Below are 25599 nucleotides of genomic sequence, written 5' to 3'. Positions count from 1 at the left end.
TCAGCGTCTCAGCTCCACCACAGAAAAAGCAGAAAGTCAAAGTTTTAAAACTAAAATCTTAGCTCTGCAGCACGGAATAAGTTGACAAAATGCAAACGTATTCAATTATGGGCAAAGTTTTGTGATTGATGCAAACAAGAAAACCAGGAGGAAAAGGCAAAACACATTCCCATCCCCTTATAAGGGAACACTGTGTCCCAAACAAACAGTGCAGCGATGCCAAAGGGGCACGGAGCGGGATGGGAGGAAAAGTTAGCAGAGCTTGACCAACTGGCCGTCTTCTGGACACGTTCCAATTCCTTCCGATTAGTCTCAACCCGCACCTCCAAACAAACCTGCAACCAGCAAAAGTTCATCATCTCTCTGGCCGAGAGCCACGGCTGTCCCTGTGTCCGCAGCAACCCCCCTCCTTCCTCCTCCTCCTCTTTCAGACAACTCAGCAGAGATTCTGACTACGGCAGAATCTCTGCTACAGCAGCACTGTCCTCAAACGTCTCCTCCAAACCGCAGCACAGTAACCGAGAACGTGAACGAGTCGGTGAAAAGGAAGGGAGGGTGGAAGAGAGACGTACAGGAAAACATGACAGTTGAAGTTTACGACCGCCGCAAACTCTATTGCAGAAAAACGACGGGAAAAGTACCTATAGAAGAAGCAGTCGCAGCACACCAGCACCCCCATCCAGCCAGCGGCGAAGCAGAGGCGAGGAGAGGATGTGGCGTTCCAACGATCTGCACCGTTTCGGCTCCCGGTCGATGCGCCTGGGTCTGCAGACTGGGCTACAGGTGCACCAGCTCCAGCAAGACGCGGCGCGGGTCCATCAGGCTGTCGGCGTCAACGCACGTCACGCGGAGAGAGGACGGCCAACACACACGCACAAAAATAAATCATTCACAAAAGCAGACGCGCGTTTCAGCGCTTTGCTCTTTCTCCCTCTCAACCAACTACTGCAACCGCCTGGCTCACTTTCACACTCCTGCTCCCCGTCTCTCTCTCTCTCCCTCTCTCTCGCTGACTCGCTCTCTTCTTCACTCACTGGCTCTCACTTGAAAGGCGGGAAGATTAGCTTGGCAAACAGAGTCCCATAAACAAACCGCTGACTCTTGGGCAGCAGCGGGCACACTGCAGAGGAGACAGAAAGACAAGGCTGCTATCTCCAGCATCTGTGTACATCCGGGACCAGGGCTGGACGTCCCCACCACCACTTAGACAAAACACAGTCCACTAAGTAGAAGTCTGAGTCAAATCCGGCCCGAACCTCTAGGGACGGTTAATCAGCGCAACGTCTTGATCTGTCTACACTCAGTAATATGTTACAGCTTCAAACGTTGGTTGACATTTAGCATGCAGCTAAATGTCAACCAACATGGACAAGGGAGTGCAGCTGCAGGAAAGCACAGGACATAACCTTCTTGGTGCACGTATACAATAACCATGACTCTTCATTCACACAATCCATGCAGAGGTGCAATATGGGAGGGGCCAGCTAGGAGACAAGCCTCTCCACCCCCCAAAAAATAAGCCAATCGCTGCAGAGTTCTCTACTTCTGGCTTGGGCAAATAAGGTGAAGGACACAATGAACGATGGGCCTTGCGACATCGCCCTCCACCCTCCCTGCATCATTAAGGAGAAGCAATCACTCGCTCCAGTCTTCTTTATTCGCTTCAAACCCTTTAAAAAAAAAAGAAGGACTGCAGTGTATACAAAGCGCCGTAAGCTGATGTAATCTAAGACTGCAGACCCAGCCGATCTGTACGGACACAAATGAGGGATTAACGGCCGAGACGATACGCGCTCCGATGCTCGGAGTCAAAGGGACCGGCTCCCCCTCTCTACCGACAGTGACGACTCGTCACAACCTGACAAGGAGAAGCCAGAAACAGGCAGCAGTCACCTTCAAAGGGCAGCTGTTACATAACCACTGCAAGGGGACTGGCTCTCGGCTCCCGGTTTGTCGCAGAGTCAGAGAAACCCAGATCTCTGGGTTCAGTGGGTAGATGGAGGAGCCGCTCTGTAAACTGGAATGTCCTGGAAAACTTAATTTACCTCAAAGCTCCAATACAAAGAGTAAAATGTATTGTATATGTATAAACGGTGAAGCTGACATAAAAGACCAAGTGGAGAGATTATGCTCCCAATCTGCTCAAAACCTGCTGCTTGTGAACCACATTGTCATCTTCCACTCAACTTTCCTTTAATAAGCTTGGAAACAGGACTCTGAACTGCTAGCCTCTTAAAATGACTCTTCCTGCTTTTGAAGGAGGTTAATGACTGTGTGCTGGACAGCTATCAAATCAGGAGGTCATAAATATTTTAATCTTTATTAGATTGAACAAGAAACTGAATTTTGATTTTTTTTTTTTAATCAGCTGTAATCAAAATCAAAATGTACAGAAATTACCAGTTGGAAACAGTTGTGTGTAACAAATCTCTACATCCTGATTTCTCTTTCTAAATTGAATAAGATTCATGGTCCTCTTTCTTCTTTTACTGAGACTAATGCTGCTGCAGTAGATCATTCGGTGGCTCTGCAACAGGCTCTCTCTGCAACTTTCTCGGCTTTTGTTTGCTTAGGATGACAAAGAGCTGCAGCATCTGATGACGTCGTGTCTTCCCCTACGCCACCTCCACCTCGGCTTCCTGCTATTCTCAGGAGACCCGTCTCCAGGAGCTTCAGAAAACAAGCTGCCCTCGGCAGCACGCATGCAGATGTAAGGGTTCGCCTGCATCACACGGCGCTGCAGGGAAGCACAACATAATGGCACACAATTTGCTAAATGAAAGCGGAAGGTGGAGAAAGGCGGATCGAGCGACACCGCCGCTCCGGCACTTTCCGCTGAGTGGAGGAGTGAGCGATGGAGCTTGGCACACATCAGCTCCCCTTTGTGTTTTTGCACCTGAGAATCAGGATGTGGCCGTTGAGAGGGACAAGTGCAGCGGAAAGCAACGTGCCCAGAAACAAGGGAGCGGGGAAATGGAGGGCCGTGGGGAAAGTGTACGGAATGAAACCACCGATAAATCAAATGTCACTTTCAACAATGTGACTGGTGATCTTTCGGATCTCGGTCGGCGCGGTTTTTGTCTCGACTTCCTCAAGACTCGAGTCTTATCACAGAATCCAGACAAACACTAAAAAGCAAGACATTTGGAGCGAATGCTCACGTAACTGAAGGGATCTTTCCTCTAAATGCATGACTTGAATTGAGAGCAAGAAGGGAAAGGAGCAAAAATAATAAGAGTTCATCTGGGGAGAGACCTTATTTGTGACAGGAATTAAAAAGCAGAATAATGAATGGAAATTGTTGCCATTATTTCAGCAAGAACTGGGCTAGGATGTTAACTGGAAGAGAATGCAGGAGGTTTCATTTGCTCTGCTGTACATCTGGAACCACAGATGTGCTGCAGTTTAAATCTCAAGTTTAACAAAACGCAGAGGCTCACACCTGTTCTAAATCATGACCCACTGCATCTCCCAGCATTTCTGTGCCAACAACAACGGCAACAACGCGGCCTCTTGCCCTGAATAGCGATTACACAGTGGCAAAGTTGCTGGAGCTCAGTGCAGATCTGAGGGACAGGACAACAACTTCAAAAAAACAATCCTTAATTAAAACAAAAAAAAAAGAAAAATAATGTACAACTTCATGCGTAGGTGAGCCAACTTAATCTGGAGCTGATGGATAAATCTACAAGCATTCGCAGAATAAAGCGTTTTAAATCAGCAGAAGAAAGGATGCAGATGCTTAGCTACAGCAACGATGACCAGAGGAATGTTTGCAAGTACAAAGGAGCACACTGAACCACCATGGCAATGCTTTTATGTCCTTATTTAAACTGAACGCATGCTGAACAGAATATTTTTTTTTTAATAGAACATTTACACCTTATTTATACAGCTCAATTTAAAATCCTAAAGTCAAACTTGGATGCAACTTGGCTTCCCAACAACAACGACAAAAACAAGGTGATCCGATCAGAATGCGTCGATTTTCTCCTGATCAGTCTGATCAGATACAGAAATATCTGAATTTATTTTCCTTTTCATTAAACATATCAAAACATAAAGTGAGCATTTCACCATCTTTGCTGAAAAGCAACATCAGCATGCACTTTGATTCAACGTAATAAGAATCAAGTTAAAGCAATCTTAATAAAAATTGAAGGTAGGTGGATAAAAAATAAATAAAAATAAAAATCAACATGAACGTAGGAATCTTATAATTTTTTCCATTTTCTGTTTGTCTTCTACTGGTTCTTTGACAGAGGATTACTTTGAAACCAACAAATAAATGAATAAATGAAACACCAGTCTAAGATTATTTCAGTTAAAGCATTACAATTTTCTAGCCTTTCATATGAAAAATTAGACAAACTCTTTGTCAGAGAAAGTGGACTTTTCTTTTAATTTTAATGGTTTATTTATCTATTTTTTTTTAATGCAACACTTTTGTTTCTCATCATCAGTCCCCAGCAGATCAAGGCAAAATTGGCTGACTTCATTCACTGTTACACAAATGGGTAACTTCATTTAGAAAACCTCTCCACCAGCACTCTTTGGCCAAGAGGTGCAAACAGGGAAGTGGGGAAAAGCAGAAGAGCAAGAAATCATTGGGCTCCTTTTCCTAAATGGAAGAGGGGAAACAAAAGAGTGAGCCAAGCCCATCAAAGCGGGACAGACAGGTTCCTCCCGATCCGGACCGTGGCTGGAATCACAACAGACCCGAAGAGGATCATGGGAAGGTTGTAAAACTCACTTATAGTAAAGTTTTGTTTTTTTTTTTTTTTTTAAAAAGAGAATATCAGGACAAGTCAAGAGACATAAGTATCATTGTAAGAAATAAAAGTGTCTACTTCCAAGAGTTGCACTATGAAAAGTAACAATGAATGAAAACCGCATTTCATCCAATTGTTATTAACAGGAAGAAAAAGGGGGAGACACGCCGCTGAGTGAGACCCGCGCCGCAGAAACTGATTGACGAGCTTCGGACATGACAAACCCCTCCTGTCCTCTCCTGTCCCCTCCTGTCCCCTCCACACCAACAAGTCCCCGCTGCTCCACGTTGCATCACACTCACCTATTCAGCGTGTACGAGCCGTTCCTCTTAAACCTCATCCTGGACGACAGGAAGCGGATAAAGAAATCCAGAATTGACGGCGTGTCCGGCTTTCGGCTGCTCGCAGCTCGGAAAGAAACGAACCCACGCTTGCGGTAAACCCTTCCGTGGACGAACGCGGAACAACACTCGCCGTGGCTCTTTGCAGACCTCTCTCTCTCTCTCTCTCTTTCTTTCCCTCGCTGCTCAGACATCCGCTCTCTCCTCCTCCTGTTTTCTTCGGTTTCCCCTCGGTTCAGTTTCCGCGGGGCTGGGTCACTGAGCGTTGCATTGTTGCACGTAAAGCGACGCAAGACGCGGCGTTTTCAACCCCCCGAAGTATTTAAAAAAAAAAGAAAAAGAAAAGAAACTTTAACTCCAGCCCGTCTTCTGTCTGGCATCCAGCAGACATGAAGTAACGTCTGAAAACATGGAAAAATGTGAAGTCGCGAGTCAGCAGCTGCTTCATGAAAACCCACCATCGATGCGCCTCTCCTCTGCTTCCTCTGCTCCCTCCAGGCTCCTGAGGAAAGCTCATGTTTCCCCCACCTGAGGAGCTATTCACACGCCCAGTGTCCTCCCCCAGGCTGAGCACAAAGCAGGCGCCACCGGCCCAACACGCTTCTTATCCACGGTGAGACAGATCTGAGGCTCAGAATAGGGGCTGAGGGATTCACTGCTGCCCTTTAAATCCCGTCCAGCACTGCAGCTTTGAAATGCAAACACACTTCACAGGCGATCTGGTCAAAAATTGTGATTAAAATGAAAGCGGTTATAATCTAACTGCAGGTAGACTGAGTGCTTTCTAGAAAATGAACGTGTTAATGTAACAGGACATTCTAGGAAGCATCAGCCGGGATTATTGTCATGTTAAAATCTGCATAAACAATAACAGGCCCTCTGCAAAACAACTAAAGCAGACAGAATATAAGGCTGTAATTAAGAAGTTGCCAAAAAAAAAAAAAAGCAACAAAAGACTCATCATGAACAGACATGCACAGATCAGCCTTTTCCATGCCAATTTTGACAGAATCCATCTTCCCTAAAGGACTAAAATATAAAATTGCTGCAGGCACTTCAGTAGAGAAAATGATTAATGGGGGAGAAAAAGTGCAAATTTTGCACTTTCCCACGTCACTGCAGAGTGTTTTAGGTTTGATCTGCCAATTCTAATATGAAGGATCTGCAGCATGGAGCCAGATTTAGAACTGCTCTCTCTGTCAAACAGAAATTATTGAATAAAATCCTAAATAATTCCCTTTTGTGCATTTAAACATTTGTTCCTAACTTTTGTCTGATAGTTATTCAACTCAGAAAAATGCATCAAAGTAAATACTGCTGCTTGGTGCTCCCATTGTCTGAAAATGATGGGACATTTTTTATTTTTTATTTAACGAATATATTTTTCAGTGTTATCTGTCAGTCACCAGTCGGAGTCAAACAAGGGGAAAATGAATGATTTGAAACCATTCGATTAATTGGTGCTTTGCAAATTCTGCACCATTTGCATCTCTTTTCTTTCTGGGTGAAAACTAAAGAGAGATGACATACAAATCACTTTAGAGCAGCAAAATGTTTTTTTTGTTTGTTTTTGTTTTTTTTTTTGTGCACAGCTGCACCCCTACAGCGACATGCTGAAGTGTTTTATGCGGAATCTGTTGAGAGAGCGTTTGCTTCTCCGGCTGGATCCGATGTGTGTACACCAACTACGTCTCACTGAACAGTAAAACCGGTTTGAACTCGTGCTGCAACTTATTCAAAATAATCTGAAAGCATGAGAAAGACGAGGGTCGCAGAGAGCCACACCACAAAGGCAAGAGTTCACGTGGAACGTTACTGGCTGAGAAGGAGAAACTTCCCGGTGATGGACTCCTTTTTAAGATAACATTTACATGAATGCTGCTTTTGTGTTTCTCTGATGAAGAACCACATCATACTCTGGGTTGTTTTGAGAGTTTTAAGTTTGTGCATCACAGTAACAGCAAGCTGGCACCAAAAGTGCTGATGAGTTGGGCTGCTGCTGCTGGTCAGCTGCTGCAGAGTTACACAACAGCCAGGAGGAGGAAAACGATGATGATGATGGATGAAGCAATGAGAACAGAAACCAGGGTTAAGCTACTCTTTGAAGCAAATAATATACATAAGAGCAACCTTGACGTAAGAAATAAGCTAAACTCACAAGCCCAATTTTTGCATATAGTTTGTTCCATTTTTAACTATTTAGTGTGTTTTTGCTTATGGACACAATCGATTTTAAAGGTCTAAACTTGAAACTGCTTTAAATCGACAGCTGTAAATGGGAAAAGAAAACGGAGCAGACACTAGAAGATTCAATTAGCTTCGTTATTAGTCCAGTTCGATTCTGCTCCTTATGTTCATTCCTAATATTTTGCTTCTTTGTCTACACCTTAATTGCTCATGATTTAATTAGGGGATTTTTCTTTTCAATCATTATTCTATTTCTTTCCCAGGTCTTCATTCACATTCCCCCATTAAACAGCAATCTGAGGTCTTTACATCAAGTATTCATCGCTCTTGAGCTTTTGTTTCACGTTTTGTTCTTACAAGCACAAACTTCAATGTGATTCATTCAGATTCTATGCCACATGCAATGCACAGCCGCAAAATGGAAGGAAACTGATAAGTTTTATCTGATTTGTTTTCAACTTAATTTTATTAAGTTTAATTTTTTTTCTTTTACATTTCTTGATTTATTTGATGACCAAATAAACTGAAAATTATGGCATGCACTTATATTATGACTTTACATATAATATATATAGTGTATATAGTTACCTGACCTTTCAATTTTCTCCTATCAGTGACACGAATGCAAAGTCCATCTAAATAGAAGCTGTGAAACATGCTTGTCAGTCAACAGAGTGAGACTTTTACTTGTTGGGTGAAAAAAAATTTAATCCAGAATTTCAAAAACCAAAACTTTGATTAATCGACAGAATGGATTTCTCACCGAGACTGACAAATATGGTTGTCTGGTCAAAAGACACTGAAATTAGTTGCAATTCACTGTGTAGTTACAAATAACTGCACCTTAACCATAATCCCTCCCCCTGCCCCCGTTTCCACCGTTAAAACATGGCGGTGGTGACATCATGCTGACAGAATGCTTTTTTTTTTTTTCAGCAAGGACAGGACAATTTGTCAAAGTTCCTGACAAGATTTTAAGACTTTCTTTGTCTTACTAGACTGAGCTTGAACTGCTGTGCAAAATCAGATTCTAGATCCACAAAGCTGAAAGAGACAACAAATTCAAGAAAGGTGAGATACAAATCACCTTTCAGATTTAAACTTAAACTCTCAACAATTCATTTGTCTATTTATCCAGACTAGAAGAATAAGATGCATTAATGCAGAGAATGAAATAAAGTGCGCACTGACTGAGCTCCCATCTTTGATTTGCTATGAACGCCAGAGAAGTTTCCAGAACGTGGTCATCGTTGGCTGCGGTGTGGCTGAGAAACAGCCCTGCTCCCTCTGCTCCACCTCAGGCTTTCCAGGAATACATTGAGAGCCAAAAGCTGGACCGCAGTGCACAAACGCAGCCTATAGTGAGGCTCTGGCAGCCAGAGCGCATGCATGATGAGAGGTCAGCTTTGGAGAGCTCAAACCGCAGCAAGTGCCAAGTTCCCTTGCGTAAAACGGCAGCGATGCCGACGCTCCCCTGCTGTGTGACTGCCAAAAAAAAATAAAAAAGAAGAGATCCACCTTATGAAACCAGCAACATGTGTAGATTATACTGTTTAATGTATATTAGCTTTTTGCTGCCAAGACTTGGGTCCACTCCTAATAAGCTCACACAAACAACAAGTAAATTCACAGAGCACAGCTAAGATGGGGCCAAACCTAGCAGCATAAAAAGACTTGTATACACGCATGCAGACAAGCAGTCTGTATGCGTCAGCCTGCTACATTAAGCACAACATATACAGTAAACAGAGGACACCACAGTAATGCAGGTCAAACAGAGCGTCCATTCTTCACAGCTTTCTTTGGCTGCACCACAGAGCTGAAATAGCCCTGCTGGTATCCTGGAGCTCCATGAATGCCTCCAAAAAAACAAAAAAGGTAAAATATTAGCCCTGCACAATCTTGTTGAGCATTATCTTTCGAGATCTAGAAAGGTTCTGTTTTAACTGAAATGATACCTGACAGGGGAAATGAAATGTAACCCAGGCCATGAATTTATCACTTCTTAGGCATCCTGAGAACGTGAAGACCAAACCAGCTTGAACCCTGTGTACGCAGATATCATCTGTGCACAGATATATCTGTGCACGCAGTGATTTTCCCACCAGGAAAATCACGCAGGCGTCAGAGACATTCTTCAGGTCCTATCAGGTCCGACAACCTATCAAAATAGGTTCGATGCAATATGCATCTAAACAAACTGGAAACATTGTCAAAAATATTGCTTCATTTCACACAGTGAAGGAATCCAAAAGGAGCCCTGACCAGGTACCGATTTCAAAAACTGTGCAGCACATAAACATACCTTCCAATAGGCCAACAATTATGCGATAGAAACATTTTTCTTGGTCTTATGTAACTTGATTTTTAGAGAAACTGAGTTTTAGTTTTTTTCATTAGCTGGAAGGTATCGAAAGAATGTGCTTTGAATTGAGCTTTTTGAATTAGATAAGCAAAATAAATCTTTCAATGACAGGTTCAGAGCAGTATGGGTTCAAGTACTGTCTTTAGAAAATAATTTGAGCAGACGCCATCTTCGCACACATTTTCTAAACCGTTAAGTACATCAAAGTGAAATCGTTGCAATAAAATGTCCTGGAGGGAGATTAAATTCTACTTTTGCAGCCCAATAAAATGTTTACTGGCTATTAAAATTATTTAGAACCTGCTGAAATATTAATGACGCGACAGTGACTGTAATCCTGACGGCAGTTTTACAACCCCCATGATGCAATGTGAAGTGCTTATGCTGAGGATGATGACACAATGGCGCCACCTCCTGTTGTTTAAGAAAAATGCATTATGATTCTGCTGTGGTTAGAGGGCAGGAAGCATTTCATTCTTTTGGAACAAAATGTTTCATTTCATTGGCTGTCGCTGACGTCTCCTTGACTGACATGCAGTCTGCTGCTGCTGGCATGTAAACGAAGACTCAACACTGGTGATGAAGTCTGAAATTATAGGTTGAGGACAGATCGTTGCATTAAAAAGGATGAAAGGGATGAGGCTGAACGATAAACCCTCACAGACAGAGTTAACATGAGCAATGTTTGAGGTTGAGGAAAATTCTTAAGATGATGATAATGGGATAAACAAATATTTCACAGAGTATAAAAGAAGTTACTTGTGAGTGCCGTGTGAAAGAACGGAACCGACACAGAGAAGAACAAACCCATTGCTCCACCTGCCTCGGGCTGGTGGTAGACTGGTGCTGCTGGTTTAATACTGCAGCAGTTTGATTCGGTCATGTGATACAAGAGCCGACAAAGCCCAGTGAATGCTGGGAAGGCCTGCGAGCCATGATTATGCAACAGATCTGATTTCATGCCCAGTGGTTCTCTCCCTTCCATTCCGGTCATTTCTTTATCTTTCCACATCTGTATTTATCCTGCAATCAATGACCTATCCCTTCTTAACCCTCTTATAAATCAATTTCTATCGTGTTGGGACTCTCCTAAGCAGAAAGAGAAGGCAGAGTGCACAACAAGTCCAATTAGAACAGTAGAGTTGCCTCTGGTAAAAGCTGATCAGTTCCCTTTACCCCCCAAGAAACGCAAACTTCACTTATCATTGAGTCTGGAGATGTGCTGCCCTCTAGTGGTAATAAGATACATTTATACCATTTCTGCATAATTCTATGGGTGCTCGTTTGTTATGAAATGTGGCTGCTTGTCATGTACGAGTCAAAAAGACATAAAGGACACAAGAACGTTTAAAATTAAGCCTGCCGAGTGTTTTGAGCCTGATCCGTCTAGGAGAATCCCAATGTGCTTCACATGTTTCTACACGTCGAGCAAGTGAAGCATGCCGTTTCCCATGTTTCAAGAATCACCCTCCATTTCAATTAGAATCTGATGTCACATGCAAGTTTTAAATCTCACAGACCTAAATATGAAAAAAGAAGAAATAAATGTGCTGATATTTTGACACTTGAGAGTGTGAAGATATCGCAGTGAGTGTTTGCTGTGAAAATGGAAAATTCTAGTTTCTGCCTTCAGTTGCTTTGTTCCACAGCCAGCAAACATTTAGCTCTGGGTTCACAGCTATAGCTCCTTGCTGCCATCTCAGTGCAGATATGCCCTAATAACTGCTACAACTCAAAACACTCTGGTTTTAGATGGGTATCGGTACTGTAATCTCAATTTCTAAAAACAGCAGTGCGTTCTTCCACTGCTTGATGACATTTATTTCAAAGTGGAAACGATCAGCATGTACCCGGTGTGAGGTATTCACTTGTGGCTTTTGAGATGGATAACATCTCCGTCCAAGAAGTTTTCCTCAAGAACTTCCTTAGTCTTATTTCACTCAATGACTCACACATTTTTTTTTTGTTGTATGCTGACGCCTCCGAACACACACTCAAAGCCTGCCTGATTGAGTCACTCTGAGCCTGTGACAAAGAATGGAAATTTCCACAATCTGACCTTTCCAGGTAGAATTAAGGCAGTGGGAAAGCCCAGCAACTGTTCGTATAGATTATAGTTGGGGGTTGCTGAAAAAGAAAAAAAAAAACAAACAAACAATCATGCAATGCAATCTTAATTCATTCAGGAAAATTTGAGTTTCTGCAAGTTTCGCCAACTCAAATTTAAGACTTTTAAGACCACTACGAATGACATTTAAGGCTCGTCTCACAACAGAAATGTACAAAAGAAAATCACAATTAAATAAATCGCACTGGGTTGGCAAAAGTGGGCGAGTGGCTAAGACAAACATTATTCAACCAACTGGTGATAAATTCGCACTTACTCATGATGGTTGTAAAAACGTTAGCTTGCTTTGGAAGCCAGTTATCGGTAGTTTCAACCGCTTTGGATCACAGAACGGACTGAAGATGTCTGCGTACGACTCAAAGTTTTGCATAACAGTAAAGTCCTGCAAGAAAAAAAGAAACTGAACAGAATGTACACGTCTAAATATTCATGCCACGACAAAATTTAAGACTTGCGATTAATATATTTGAGCCCATCATAAGATATTTTAAGGCATTCATTTTAAAAACGGGAATTTAAGACATTTTAAGGATGTGCAGACACCCTGAAAACTGTCCTACTGAAGTGTTGATGTATTTGTACAACAGGCTCATTGTTTCATTCTGTTCATCATTGTGTCAACACAGCAGGAGAGTCGAGAGCGGGAGAGTCCAATTTCAAATTTAAGGCAAAATGAAATAATAGAAAAACCTGCATTGGTCGAACTCAAACTACCGTGCTGCTGCTGTGCAGTCGCAGCAAATAAATTGCATCCACACTTTGTAATTGGATATTTAGTGGAATCCAGAGTTCTGGGAAGATTCCTGATATTTTACCAAATTTATCCACAACTCCACATAATCTAGCTGTTAAATTGAGTAAGTATTTAATATAGCATGTTAATCTTAAAATCTATGTCACTCAAAGAAGAATTCATGCTAGTCATTGACTTGCTAATAGTTCCTTCTGTACAAGTTAGAAGAGAATAGAATAGAATAGCTCGGTCAGCTTTCGGATTCCTCCAAAAATAATCCATGCCTTCTTCTTTTCTGTTTTGGATTCAGAAGTGAAACTGCACGGCTAGAGGAGGATCATCACAGACAGCGGCGGATAGTTCACCAAGCGAGACTGAAAGAGGACACGTGCAGTTCAGGACATGCTCACGTTGCTGCCCTTAGACTTCAGAATGACAGGCGCCAAGCTGAAGTCTGCATGCGGAAAGCAGCACTTCCTCCATTTGTACATCACGCTGTTTGTTTTCCTTTCAGCACAACAAGTAACTGCTTCCTGTGAGCTCCTGCTGCAGGCTCCCAGGCCAGAACAATGGGGAAACGAGAAAACAGTAAAGTGCATCAGGGACTGTTTGGAGGACAAGGAGCATTATCATGCACAGTCAGTCAGACATGAGGTTTCATTCAAACACAGACATGCATACAGGTGTATATTGAGGCGCTCTGGTAGACAAAACCACATTCAGGAAGCGGCTGGAGGAAACATAAACAGAGCAGGACACACGCGGGAAAATGCAGAGTAATACTTTAAGTGGGATAAATATCAGCTTCCTGTTAGAAGATGATGTTTCTCAAATGTCACGCTGACCAGAGAGGCAGTGCCTTGCAAAACAGTCCATGTAACTGTGTCACACCGCATCCATAAACTTTAATGCATTTAAGTGGGAGTTTAAGTGAAAGATGAACAAAAGATAATGATGAAGTGAAAGGAAAACATTTTCTACAAAACTTTTTTTGTTTTTATAACCAAAAATGGAAAATGAGATGTGCCACGAATATGTTTATGTGCTTTTCATAAACACTCTCCATCCAATCCAACTTTGCTTGAGCCATTTTCTGAATAATGCGCAAAAGCTCCAGGCTACAGATGTGCAAAACTGGTAGACATTCCCTTTTACAGCTGCAACTGCAGCAGAAATCAGATATCCTTATGTGGTTGAAGTGTGCACTTCAACCTGTCTGAATACAAATGCCAGACATAAAATTCCAATAAATGACATTAAAGTTTATGAGTAACATGACAAAATGGGAGGACTATTCTCCAACACATCTCTATTAAAAATGCCTGCGAGCACTCTGCACTTCTGCAACCAAGAGTGGACCAAACTCCTGACCTCCTGTTCCTCTCAGAGAGGAAACGGATGTGGGGAACGCGCTTCTCCTCCTTCTCTCTCACACACACATAAAACAAGTGTGCAAACGGACACACAACACAAAGGCTGACAAATGAAAACGCTTACAGAGCGGATGTGACACACGCGGCCTGCCCGGTTCTACCTGTCCATTTCAAGCTTCTGAGGTGCAGGGAGGAAGTTCTCAGTGACTCAGCGCTGGACGCATTTGAGAGAATGTGATGAGTGAGCTCTGTTTATCCCAATTTAGACTTTGAAAATAAAACGGCAACTATTTTTTACAAAATAACTCGCCCGCAGAATTACAATAAAATGTGATGATTTTAATAAGTCACTTTATCTGCTTGCTATGATTAGATTATTGTTGCAAGTCAGAATACACTGAATGTAGTTAGTAACTGCGATTAGCAATGTTAATTAAAACACAAAATGTCTGAATGAAAGATCACTTTCTGAGATTGTTATGTTTACAAGGAACATGTCCTTACTACCTACTTCACCAGTTATGTAAAGTAGGTAGTTAGGACATTAAATAAAAATGTTATATTCGCATTATATAAAAAGCTTTGGTCATATTACTTTCATCATAACATCACACATTTTTCAGTTTTTAAAAGAGAATCAAATGTACAAAATGCTACTAAGCAGCGATTTTTCTTCCAGTATAGCCTATTTGAAAAAAAAAACATTTCCAAGTTAATTTGTTTATTTCATTCTAATAAATTAAACTGTGAAAACCTTGAGCACAACATTCAACCGAAACAAAAAATACTGCCTGGTAATTCTCGACAACAGCCACACAAACAGACGGCTTTGCTTTACAGAGACAACTGGAGACAAACTCCAGTGGTGAGGATGAAGAGTAGCACAAAAGGTCCAAGACGAAGAACATAAAGAAAAGACTAAATGACAGGAGGTCAGGAGTCACTGACTGGCTTCAAAAAAAATCCTCTCCCTACGCCGTGCTTTATGTAGGCTAATCGCTTCCATCTCGCCTCCCTGAGCTCGTTGGATCATTTAGCCTCATTTAACCAGCTAACAGCCGGTAATAAATCAGCAACACACTCCTCTATCACCTCTAATCTATGGAAGTCTGTTCTGCTCGGTACACTCCCCCTGATATACGACTCTGTTGCAGCGCGCAGCTGCTGCAACTCATGGAGAAGGAACTGCTGGGACCAAGTTGGGAGGGTCTGACAGCATGAGGAAAATGAAAACGGGAGCAGATAAAAAGGATGGCGGAGCAGACACTAAGACACTTTGCCATCTCAACTCATATCAAGTTTCATTTCCAAGAAAGTAAAACGTGTGGCAGGATGATAAGCACCGGAGCTGTTAAAAAAAATGCTAAACTAAAAAAAAAACAAGAATAGCGAGTTTCTGGTAAAACTTCAATTTTTACTGAAGTTTTACCAGATGCACAATTATTTTAACCAAGTAAAATAGCTTTAATAACTAATCGCAGGGTCACAAATGATGTACAACCATCATAAACCATACGATACTTTATTACTTCTGAAGAAATCTGGTAAATCTTGAGGTCTCCCGCATTAAAGGCTGAAAAAGTGTGCTGCCAATCAACACCCTTCCACTCCACCTCCCTCAATACGGCCAAACTGCTCATAATACCCTGTGTTCACAGCCAGTCGTTGTTAGGCTGGCAAGCTGGTAAATCTTTCTTGGTTTGCTCACAGTGTTGGATCAGTGTTAGCAGTTATCACGTGCCACCGAGCTCAGAGGCCGCTGGTGATTAAAGCTCCTAAGAAAGGTCACATTAAACGGGTTTCCAACTCTGAAACAAAGGGCAAAGGAAGAAAAGGATTTTGACACCATGTCTGGTAGCGCTGTCCGTGCAAGCAGTCTGATTATCATTCAGTACAGTGCCTCACAAATTATTCAAACCATTGAACAGATTCACAACAGCACTTTACAAACGCAAACTTTAACGTATTTTGTTGGATTTATTTTGTGACACATCAAGAAAAGAATGAAAGTGTTGAAGAGAAAGAAAACAAGGCATTTTCCATTTATTAAAATATATTTTTTAACAAATTTACACCTGAAAAGTATGAAATGTATTTGTAATCATCCCCAATTAATCTAATACCAAGATAAAATTCAGTGCTACTAATTTGGAGAAGAGGCTAATAAATGTACAGGTATCTCTGAGGATGATTTCATACCAGCCCTTTCCACTTTATTTCAAACTCCAGTTTGTTTAGGGAACCAAACTTTTTCTAGAAAGTTTGGTTCTTTGGGGGAGGTGTGAATGTGGAATCAAACTCTGGTCCACCTAGAAACCAACATCTCAGTTCGATTGAAGTAAACTCTGGTGCGGTTTGAAGGCACATGTGAATGTCAAGCGGACCAGAAACCATTCCAAAAGTAAGAAGCAGACTAAAGCGCAAGGTATTCTGGATAAATACAAATGCTGGAGTCTAATATTAGCGAGTGGGGAATGCCTTGAAGTGTTTGCCAAAGACATAAAATAAATCCTACTGTTAAAATCTGATGCCATTGCATTTTGGTCAACATTTAGAGAAGAAGGAAGTTACGCTCACGTCTTCAGAGGTTTCATGTCACTTCCTTTGGTGAATCGGACAATCTGTTGACATCACAGCTGTCAGTCGTCCAATCCACAAATCTAGCCTTTATGGAAGAGTAGAAAGAACTATAGACAGAAAAATATTCCTTGCGTTTGCAAAGCCTACTTTCCAGGAAATGTGGTTCAATGAATCAGATGCTTAAAGGGACTCGACACAATTTAGCTCATGAGTTACAAACAGATTTGTGTGGATCGATTGCATAAAATATAGTCTGTGGTTGAAACGTGACAAAAAACGAAAAACTAAATAGAAAAAAGTTCAAGGGTTCGAAAAATTGTGCAAGACGCTGTAGTTCCATCGGTGGGTGTGCTGTGAGTTGTTACTTGATCAGACTTATCTGTGTTGAAACACACATTTCCTCTGGGCGACATCAGAGGCCTTACAGGGGTCAAACACTCCTCTGCGAATCTTGTCATGCTTTTTTTGTGTCCAGCCCTGAACTCCTGGACCTCGCTCCTGGGAGGCCCGCTCAGAAGCTCCCATACTGTGACCTTGACCCGGCAGCGGAAACCAGACGACCCTGCACACCAACTCCTTCTGTCTTCTCTGTGATATGCCTTCATTCCAAGTCAAACTCCTCCCTTCTCCTCCTCGTTTTCTACATGTATAGGACACTTCCAACTATCGCGCAATCTCACGCAGTCATTTCCACACGCGTTGAATCCCGTCCAAAACCAAGTGATACCTGCCAAGACCGAAATTAATCAATGCCAAATAAATCTGGTAGTGCCACTGTAATCATTTTCTCTGCCGATAGGTGGAGCAGGTTTGGCTAATTACATGGGCGGTTTGTGGATCTGAATGTTTCGCATCGACAGCGCTGTGTGAATTCGTTTTGAAATCTGCCCACATCGGAGCAACGCCCACCCCCGCTCTCTATCTCTGCCCACATGCTGCAGAGGAGACGTACAGGCCATATGGGCAGATCAGAGCCGGCAAGTAGCAGTCGTCAACAAACACATATGAGACATATGGCTGCTGGTTCGGCCCTGTCACCATCTCTCTGATGGCCTCTTTGCTGTTTGGTTTTTCCCAACGACCACAGGAATGTTGCATTCAACACTGACATGATAATAAGAGGCAGAACCAATCAGAAAAAGGGAAATTTTCTTTTTCGGTTTATAGGTTGCTAAACTTTTCCTGGCAGGCTTACCGCTAATGTATTTGCAGGAACGAACTGAGATTCTCATAGTTTCATGGTCAGTACACAAAAACCTCTGAAAAATGATAAATATCTTGATTATTATGTCTAAAAGCATACACTTGGTAACATTGTTATTCAGATACATAGGATAAACACGCTGGAGAATAGTCTGGACAGGCCAGCATTTTATCTTGTATCTGATTCCAAAAATGCTATAACCATGACAGAAATGTTTCACACAAAAAAAAAGAAAAAAAAACACAGCAAGAAAGAAAAGTGTAGTGACATTCTTTGGTCAGATGACCAGCGGTGTGCAGCAACAAGTTGGGGAGGGACAGCGGTGCATTATTCTGCCATTCGGACAAATAACAGAAATTTACACCGCAGGGACGGTGGGACAGAAAACGAAACATTTATCAAGGTACAAAATAGTGTGCATTTTGTTAAAGGAACTCGAACAGTGGTTATGCATAACCACTGTCCTAGTTAAAGTTCACTTTTTAACTAGGACACTGTTAGAAAAACAGACTTTTTCTACAAAGAGCGTTTAGCTGAACTTAAAAAAAGCAAGTAGGAGCTGTACAGGACGAACAACACCCATCACATTACCTTCAACTTCCTGCTAAAGCTGCCTAACAGGAAGTGAGCTCATAAAAAGGCTCAAGAGCAGCCTTGACTTCTTTCTCCAAGTGGGGCTGATTCACATGATGCTCATGTCAATGTTCTATTCTTCCTGTTTTTCTCTCCTGTACTCTTAGTGAGGAGCTCCACTGTTACACCACTAAGGCTGGGTGTCCACAGCTCATGAATGAGCTGCATAAACCCATCATGTTCACCAACATCGACTCCCTCATGTAATTAAAAACAAGCTAATCTGCATAACGTCACACTTGTAAAATCTGCTCGGTGGAAAGGGGGGTGCACCGTTGTATAAAAATAGACCAAAAACAGGAAGACGAAGAGAGAAAGAGAGAGATTATTGTTAGGAAGTGGAAGAGTAGAGGAGGAAGTACCGAGATGAACTTGGCTCCCTGAGGCATGTGTGCTTTTAAAGAGTATGTGAGGATCGGGCTTGCCTTTCCTCATGCAACATAGAAATCTCTAATCCAATTATAGTTCAGACCAGGCTAGCAGCCTATCCTCAGCCACCAAGGACAAATGGAGCTGGCTTGCACAAACGCCAGTAGCCCACCGGCTCTGCACAGATTCAGACACTACTCAGCTCATCAGTGGAGGAAACAAGCAAATAAATATCTACAACTTGAACGGAAGTAATCACTTCTTTCTGCAAAATAACTTAAGATATACTGACTATCTGTGGACTTTTGAAATATCTTTTAGAAACAAATGAATTATGATAATAAATGTATATTTCTGCTCCTTAATTCCTTTCTTAGACGTCTCTTCAGGTTAAATTTCTGATATGTTCGCCTGAGCTCCCGTTGCTTCTGATCTATCTGGCTGACCTACGTTGGTTCCTCCCATTTATCTCCATATCTCACCTACTGCCTCTACTCAAAAATCATTTCTCTCTTTCAGGCACTCCTCCACCTTTATCAGCTGCCCTCTCTTCCTCTGAACTTCTTCATTGTTGCTTTATAATACTCCCTTTCTCTGTTTTTTTTCTTCTACATTTCACAATGCCTCATTTTTAGATCAGGTCAAGGAAGTTACAGCATGATGTCAAGTTCCTTTAGTTTGCTGGCTGTCAACAGTTCAACATGCTTTGCTGCATTTTATAGATATAGAAATAAAGTTAACAAGTCTGAAGTCCACTGCAAACCAGTCAGGTGTCCTCAATCTCAGGTCCGCAGGCCCATAAACCATAAACTACTCAGAAACAAACAAAAAACAAAAACAAAAAAAATTAAAAAAATAAGTATTACATATTAAGGCATAGCAACAACAACAACCCTTTTCAGTGTGGAAGCTGCTACTGAGTGAATAAGAGTTTTGTCATTCTCAATATTGAACGAGGGTTTAAAATGCATTCACAAGAAATAGAAAGACTCTATTTTCAGTGCTAATTTTAAACCGGGTTAGACCTCAGTAAATAACAGGAAGCTCAGTGTACGGTAGCACAGTTTTTATGTTTTACCCTTTCAAGATTTCAATCTCTGTCTACAAGGGCACATATTTGATTTAGAAATGCTTGGAGCTGTTTGAAGTAAGGGTCGATGTTCTCCATGTTCTCTAGGAATGCACACAAAACCTACTGTTTTTGTAACGACATCCATATTTCTTTGCTAATACAAGTTGATACAGACTGCTTGAAATAGAAAGATTCCCCTCCAAAAGCAGTGAGAAGTATATTCAAACAAAACCACAGTATAGTGAAAAGTAATTTCACCCTTAAAAATTGTTTTGTCTTTCAAATTTGAGCCTCAAGGAAAGCTAATGAATATGAAATGCAGTTCCCAGATAACAATTTAATTTATTACTATAAAAAAAACCCCTCTCCACACCAATCTTTGTAAAAAGTAACTGTAAAGCTCGTAGTTGTTTGCACCAGCATTTGTGATGGATAGAAATCAACCTTCTACACCAATGTGAAAGAATTTTAACCACAGCATCTCAACTGGATTTCAGTCCACTCTTTAACTGGGCTTCTTTTAGGATGTTTTTCAGTTTGGACAGACGTAGGCTTGCTGCTGTGCATCATTGTCCTGCCAAATAGCCTGAGTGTTTTGAGCTTGATATCCTGAAGTGGTGGCTTCACGTTCTCCCTCAGGATTTTCTTCTATAGTGCAGAAGTCAATGTTCCTACAAATTTAACAGGTTGTTCAGGTACTGAAGCAGTAAAGCAGGCCTGGACTGGCACACTATCAACCTTTTACATCAAATAAAAAGGGAGCAACACAGTTGCTCCCTTTTTATTTGAGTTATTATTTGAGTAGTGTTTTTCCAACACTACTCAATATTAGCTACTCAGCAGTTTTATGTTAGAAAACTCAGATCAATGTCAATCTTATGTAGACATCAACAAAAAACCAATACCGGTCAACCTTGTTATTGGAAAGATTGTAAACTGGTTGGAAAGTGTCACAAAACCAAATCCTGCTGCACAGTTAAATCGGGCTCAGCTTGTTCCTGGGACAGTTCTAGCCAGCAGTGGCGACCCAGTAGAACACTCGGATGAAACCGGGGCAGATGTGATCACATGTAGCATCTGATCATGCTTCTTTAAGACTGGCTTTAAACTGAACTGCAAGTTTAAGAGGGAAAACGATCCAATTCAAATAATTGAAGGAGTTAGGGCGAAAAGAGAGGTTGATTAGTTATGACCGTCCCTCTGTGGACTTTTTCTTTTGTTTCCCTCATTTGTTGGCAGCGCCGGATGCGTGCGCTGGGCAAGGCTGCCCGTCGCGCTACGAACGAGTAAACACAGCCGCAGCATGTTGCTGTTCTCCCGCCAAGTGCAGTGGAAACGCACACAGACGATCACAATCAACAGATGATCTGAAGGGTCTCAAAACTAAAGAAAACAACAGTTTCAAATCATTCATTTACATGTTGGTCATTTAGATTCAGAAGAAATCCAATCTATGCCTCACATTTTGCCACAACCTGACAGCACAAGGCTGCTGGCAAAATGTCAGTGATCTGATGTCATCAGAAAACACACGGTAGCTTGTGCAAGCTTCTGAACAGGTCAAGACTCATAAAGCGTAGCGATGGCAGCCCAACAAGCACAAGCAGATCCAGGCACAGAGCTTTATTTCATCCTTCATTCCATGGTGCGCTCAGTTGCATCATACTCTCACAGCTTACACTGCTGGGAAGTTTTTTCATGTTTCCTCTCCACTCCACTAAACTGTCAGAGAAAAGGGGATAAAAGCAGCAAACCTAGCAACTATCTCCATATCAATTGCTCATAAAAGCGCTTAATGCATCCATTTGGATTCCTCACTTATTCACTTATGCATATTCAGTGAAAGGCAAACTGCCGAGTCATTCTGGTATCAGGTTTGCTCCTGAGCTTCTCCCTGTTCCTGCCTCAGAGGAAGGAAGGCGTGGCACCGTTCGAGGAAAGCAGGAGCACACAGCAGTATTCACTGAGGAGAACCAATGTGTGTGTGTGTGTGTGTGTGTTAGTCTGTGTGTGAGAGAGTGTTCTTGTATCCAGGCGATTTGCCTGCTCAAAAAGCATTGAAAAGACTCTTTATTTCTCAATGGCGCATGCTGATGTCTAAAGAACACACACTATGATGCAAGATTGTGTCTTTAAGCTTCAATGATGCCTCTTAGTGACTCCAGATCTCAGTCATTCAGACTTTATTTTGACCTCAGCTGGTTAAAGATAGGACAACAGGGTGCTTGCTCATCTTTGTAAGATGAGAAAGCATCTCACAGTGCATCTGCCGCTACACATAACCAATCATTTTTTCACTAGTATGAAAGCTTTACATCAAAATCACCAAAATCGTTTTGCTAAATAGAACCATTTGAAAGAGGGTATTTAGAGATTGTAATATTCAAACTCAGAATATTGCATATACACTAAAATCATCTTTCATTACTTGTTGGTCATGAAAGAAAATACTGATAACAATTGCTTGGATTGCTACAAAGATCATTTTATTACAGCAATCCTAATCACTATTTGGTGTCTGTGACTGCAATAAATCCACGGTTGAGAGACAATAACATGAATGAACTACTTACTGTAGTTCATTCATGTCGTTTCCAGGATATTCACCACCCATAATCGCATGTTTTTATAATATTGTGCAGTCCTATACTGAGTGGGAAAGGTCAAATCTCATTCTTGTGTAAAACGTGCAATTAGAGCTAAAAGGTGACACAGTTACACCAGTTCTTTCAGGAGGACCGGTCCAAAATTACATCTAACTACTCAAAGTGTTTGACCTCAGTCATACAAGTAAAAACGGAAAGAGACCCATTTGGATTTATGGCTTTGAAAATCTCATTAATATGGAAAATATAATGGAAAAAAAAGGTTGTTTATCCTACATAACCAGGAAAAATCCAGTTTCATTTAATATCAGACATGTTTTTTTTTTTACATTGTATCTAAACATTTGATTTGAACAACAAAAATTAAATAAAACTGTGAAACGAGTGCAGTCACTCTCCGTGATCCAAGTCGTGGAAGTTGCCGGTTCCAACTACCCACTGGGTGTCGCATTCCTCTGAAACCTGAAGTCCTGGGCACCTTTGAACTATGACAGCCGAGCTTTTCTCGTGAAGCTTGTTTCACTCTGATGCGCCCCTGAGAAAGAAGATGAAACTAGCGGTGCGGCTTTGCCGAGCATTTAAAAACAACAAAAAGTCAAACAAGGACAACGATGCCAGAGATGGAGCAAGAACATCTTGCTCTTGAAAAATGCAGTGAGGGGAAACAGAAAAAAGAAATTCATAAAAAGCTTGTACCACATTTTTCACTCAACTCTCCTTCTTGTATGTGTGATCCTCCATGTTAAACATTTATCATAGAGGACTGATGTTGCCCTGGGCCTGCACAGCTGAACCGTCCAGCTAGAGCAGCAGCAACGCACGCAAATGTCTCTGCACATCAGTGTCTCCAGAGAGACGGGGGAGAGAACGAGGGCGAGAATTAAATGGAGAGAAAGACAGAGGAAGACACAAACCGAGTCAGGGAGTCTGGGAGAGAGTATGTTGAAGGGTTGGCCCTGAATAAAATGTCGTTTCAGGGGAGTAAACAAACCAGAGCAGAACGGACAAAGTTCATGGAAGAATAGCCTGAGGACTGATGCTGAACCCCCGGACAGCGCCAGGCTGCTGCACAGAGTGGACCAGAGATCTGGTGCGAAACTCAAACACAATAATATAAAAAATTACAAACAAACTGCATATTTATTTATGGCAAGAAAAAAAAAACATTTCCTTGCCTTTGCAGCCAAATGAGAAAAAAATGTTATGACCTTGTTAAATTACTAATGAGGTTTTGACTGGCCAATACCAAGTTCCAATTTTCTTGGACTACCAAGCTGCTCGCTGATGAGGTATGAAGTAATTTCTTTTATAAATTGTGTTTGAATCAACATTTCCCACTGACAGGCTCAAGTGGAATTTGTCCAATTTCAAGCAGTAGCTGATCCATTGACACATTACAACACTTTTCAAACAGAACCTAAATTCAGCTGAATTAACACTGAAGCATTTTATGGCACAGGCTGCCAGCAAAAACAAAATGGTCAACAATGTCACTGCTGATTAGTCTGGGGAGGTCCTAAAGGTCCAATTCCTGACTCAAACTCCCAGCGGCGGTTATGGGCGACTTGTTTGATTCAGTTGTATTGGCGAGTCATAGTCTGCCTTTGTAATTTTTACAAAGGCAGGCTATTTTCTTACACATAGCAAAGAAAAGCACATGATTGACTCGAACCACATTGAAAAAAGTCACAAGCAACAATAACTCATATCAAAACCAGGCGATACTGTCACGTTTGCCTGGAAGTCCAACAAATTGCTCCAGATTCAAACGTCATCAGCAGGAGCAAGACGGTTCGAGAAGCATAATAAAGCGATGCAGCTTTTAGTTTACAAGCTGTAGGAACATTATGGTCGGATAGCGTCGTCGGTGTTGGAGCAACATGTTCGGGCTGCCCTGCTGAGAGCCATGCTGGGCCGAAATGTGTTGCCGTTCAGAAAAGAACGGACACTGTAGCTCTCAGAACATCGCTGGTGAGTAAGTTAAGTGAAACACCTAATACAGACGTGCTACTGATGACACATAGTGTATTTCTTGACTGCATCAAACTACAAAAGGAAATACAAATTCCACATATTAAATAACAGGAATTAGAATCAGAGGGAAATACATTTTTAGGACATCCCTAAATTAATCATTTCAGAAAAATAGAACATTATAAAACAAAATAAAGTCATGAACATAAACCCAGACAGCGTACACACACCGTGCTGGATTCCAGGACTGACAAGTCTTCTATAGCCTGAATGACAGGGAACTTAAAACAGAGCAATAATAACACCGTCACTCACAGGGTGACACTTTGCCAAACGAGTGATGTGAACCGTGGTGGCATTTAGCTCAGTGTTTGGCACTGGAAGAAGCCTGTGTGTCATATAACACTGAGCTGCTAACACAAGCGCCACGCTCTAAATCTGTAAAACAACACAACATCACCGTTATTGAAGATGTGATTATGCTAAGATGGTCTTAAAAGTCCTGGCCCGGTTGCCCCGGGTGGTGTAGCTGTAAAGCAACTTTAGTGTCTGGCACTAAATTACTGTTAACTGAGCAGAGAGAGAGAAAAGCAGCTCCGTACATCGGATGTAAATGTAACTGTGGAGCCAATACATGCTGCAGTTAAAAATATACATAAAGCCAAACTACTTCAAAGCAAGCAGTGTGTTAAGTGTTGCTTCGTTTCTATTCTGGGGCAGGTGACTGCTTTAAAAAGATCTCTGTTCATGTGTCAGAACCTATTATCAGCACTGGATCTGAGGTGTGCGCAGCGGAAACAGCCACCTCGGCTAAGAGTGACAGCGTGTAATAATGCGTGCGTGTGTGAGAGCGAGTGCGTTTTCACAAGCTTGTCTGCGTGAATGGAGAAGATGGAAATGAGGGAGTGGGGTTACTTGGGGACAGGGAGACATTCAAAACAAGTGAGAAAATGCATGAAACTGGGACAATCCAGCAACGTTTCGACTCAGAGCGAAACTGATGGCCCCGTCCCACAAAGCGTTACCACAGAATGTCACGGCTGGGTCTAGAACCACACGTGGAGATCGCTTGAAAAGCTGAAGCAGGAGTAGCAAGCGTTCGGATGATTGCAGTACGCCGTCTTTTTAAGTTGAAGCTCATTTTTTGAAATATGCGCTATATTTGCATACGCCACACTGTCTTGCACCAACCCAAACACAGTGACAACAATCGCATAGGTAAATATCTGCTGCAAGACACTAAAACATCACTCCTGCTTTGT

General features: G+C 41.9%; 1 protein-coding gene across 3 annotated transcripts in view; it reads right to left on the bottom strand.

The window, feature by feature from the left end:
* mob2a (MOB kinase activator 2a) overlaps positions 1–25599 on the bottom strand; it is a 61050-nt gene that overhangs the window by 28983 nt on the left and 6468 nt on the right. Inside the window, exon 1 of one of the 3 annotated variants that reach the window (XM_055039699.1) lies at positions 5075–6036. The exons of 1 other annotated variant lie outside the window; for it this stretch is intronic. In XM_055039699.1, coding sequence (XP_054895674.1) covers positions 5075–5307 — 233 coding nt within the window. In that variant the 5' untranslated portion in view covers positions 5308–6036. Of the gene's footprint in view, positions 1–641; positions 1570–5074; positions 6037–25599 lie in introns of those variants that run through there. One more of the 3 variants, XM_055039715.1, reaches the window with a different exon arrangement.

Source organism: Poeciliopsis prolifica, unplaced genomic scaffold (genome assembly GCF_027474105.1).
Source record: "Poeciliopsis prolifica strain line A6 unplaced genomic scaffold, Auburn_PproV2 SCAFFOLD001, whole genome shotgun sequence".
In the NCBI taxonomy this organism is placed as follows: Eukaryota; Metazoa; Chordata; class Actinopteri; order Cyprinodontiformes; family Poeciliidae; genus Poeciliopsis; species Poeciliopsis prolifica.
Note: the sequence above shows the minus strand (reverse complement) of the source record. Positions and strands in the feature narration are given on the sequence as shown.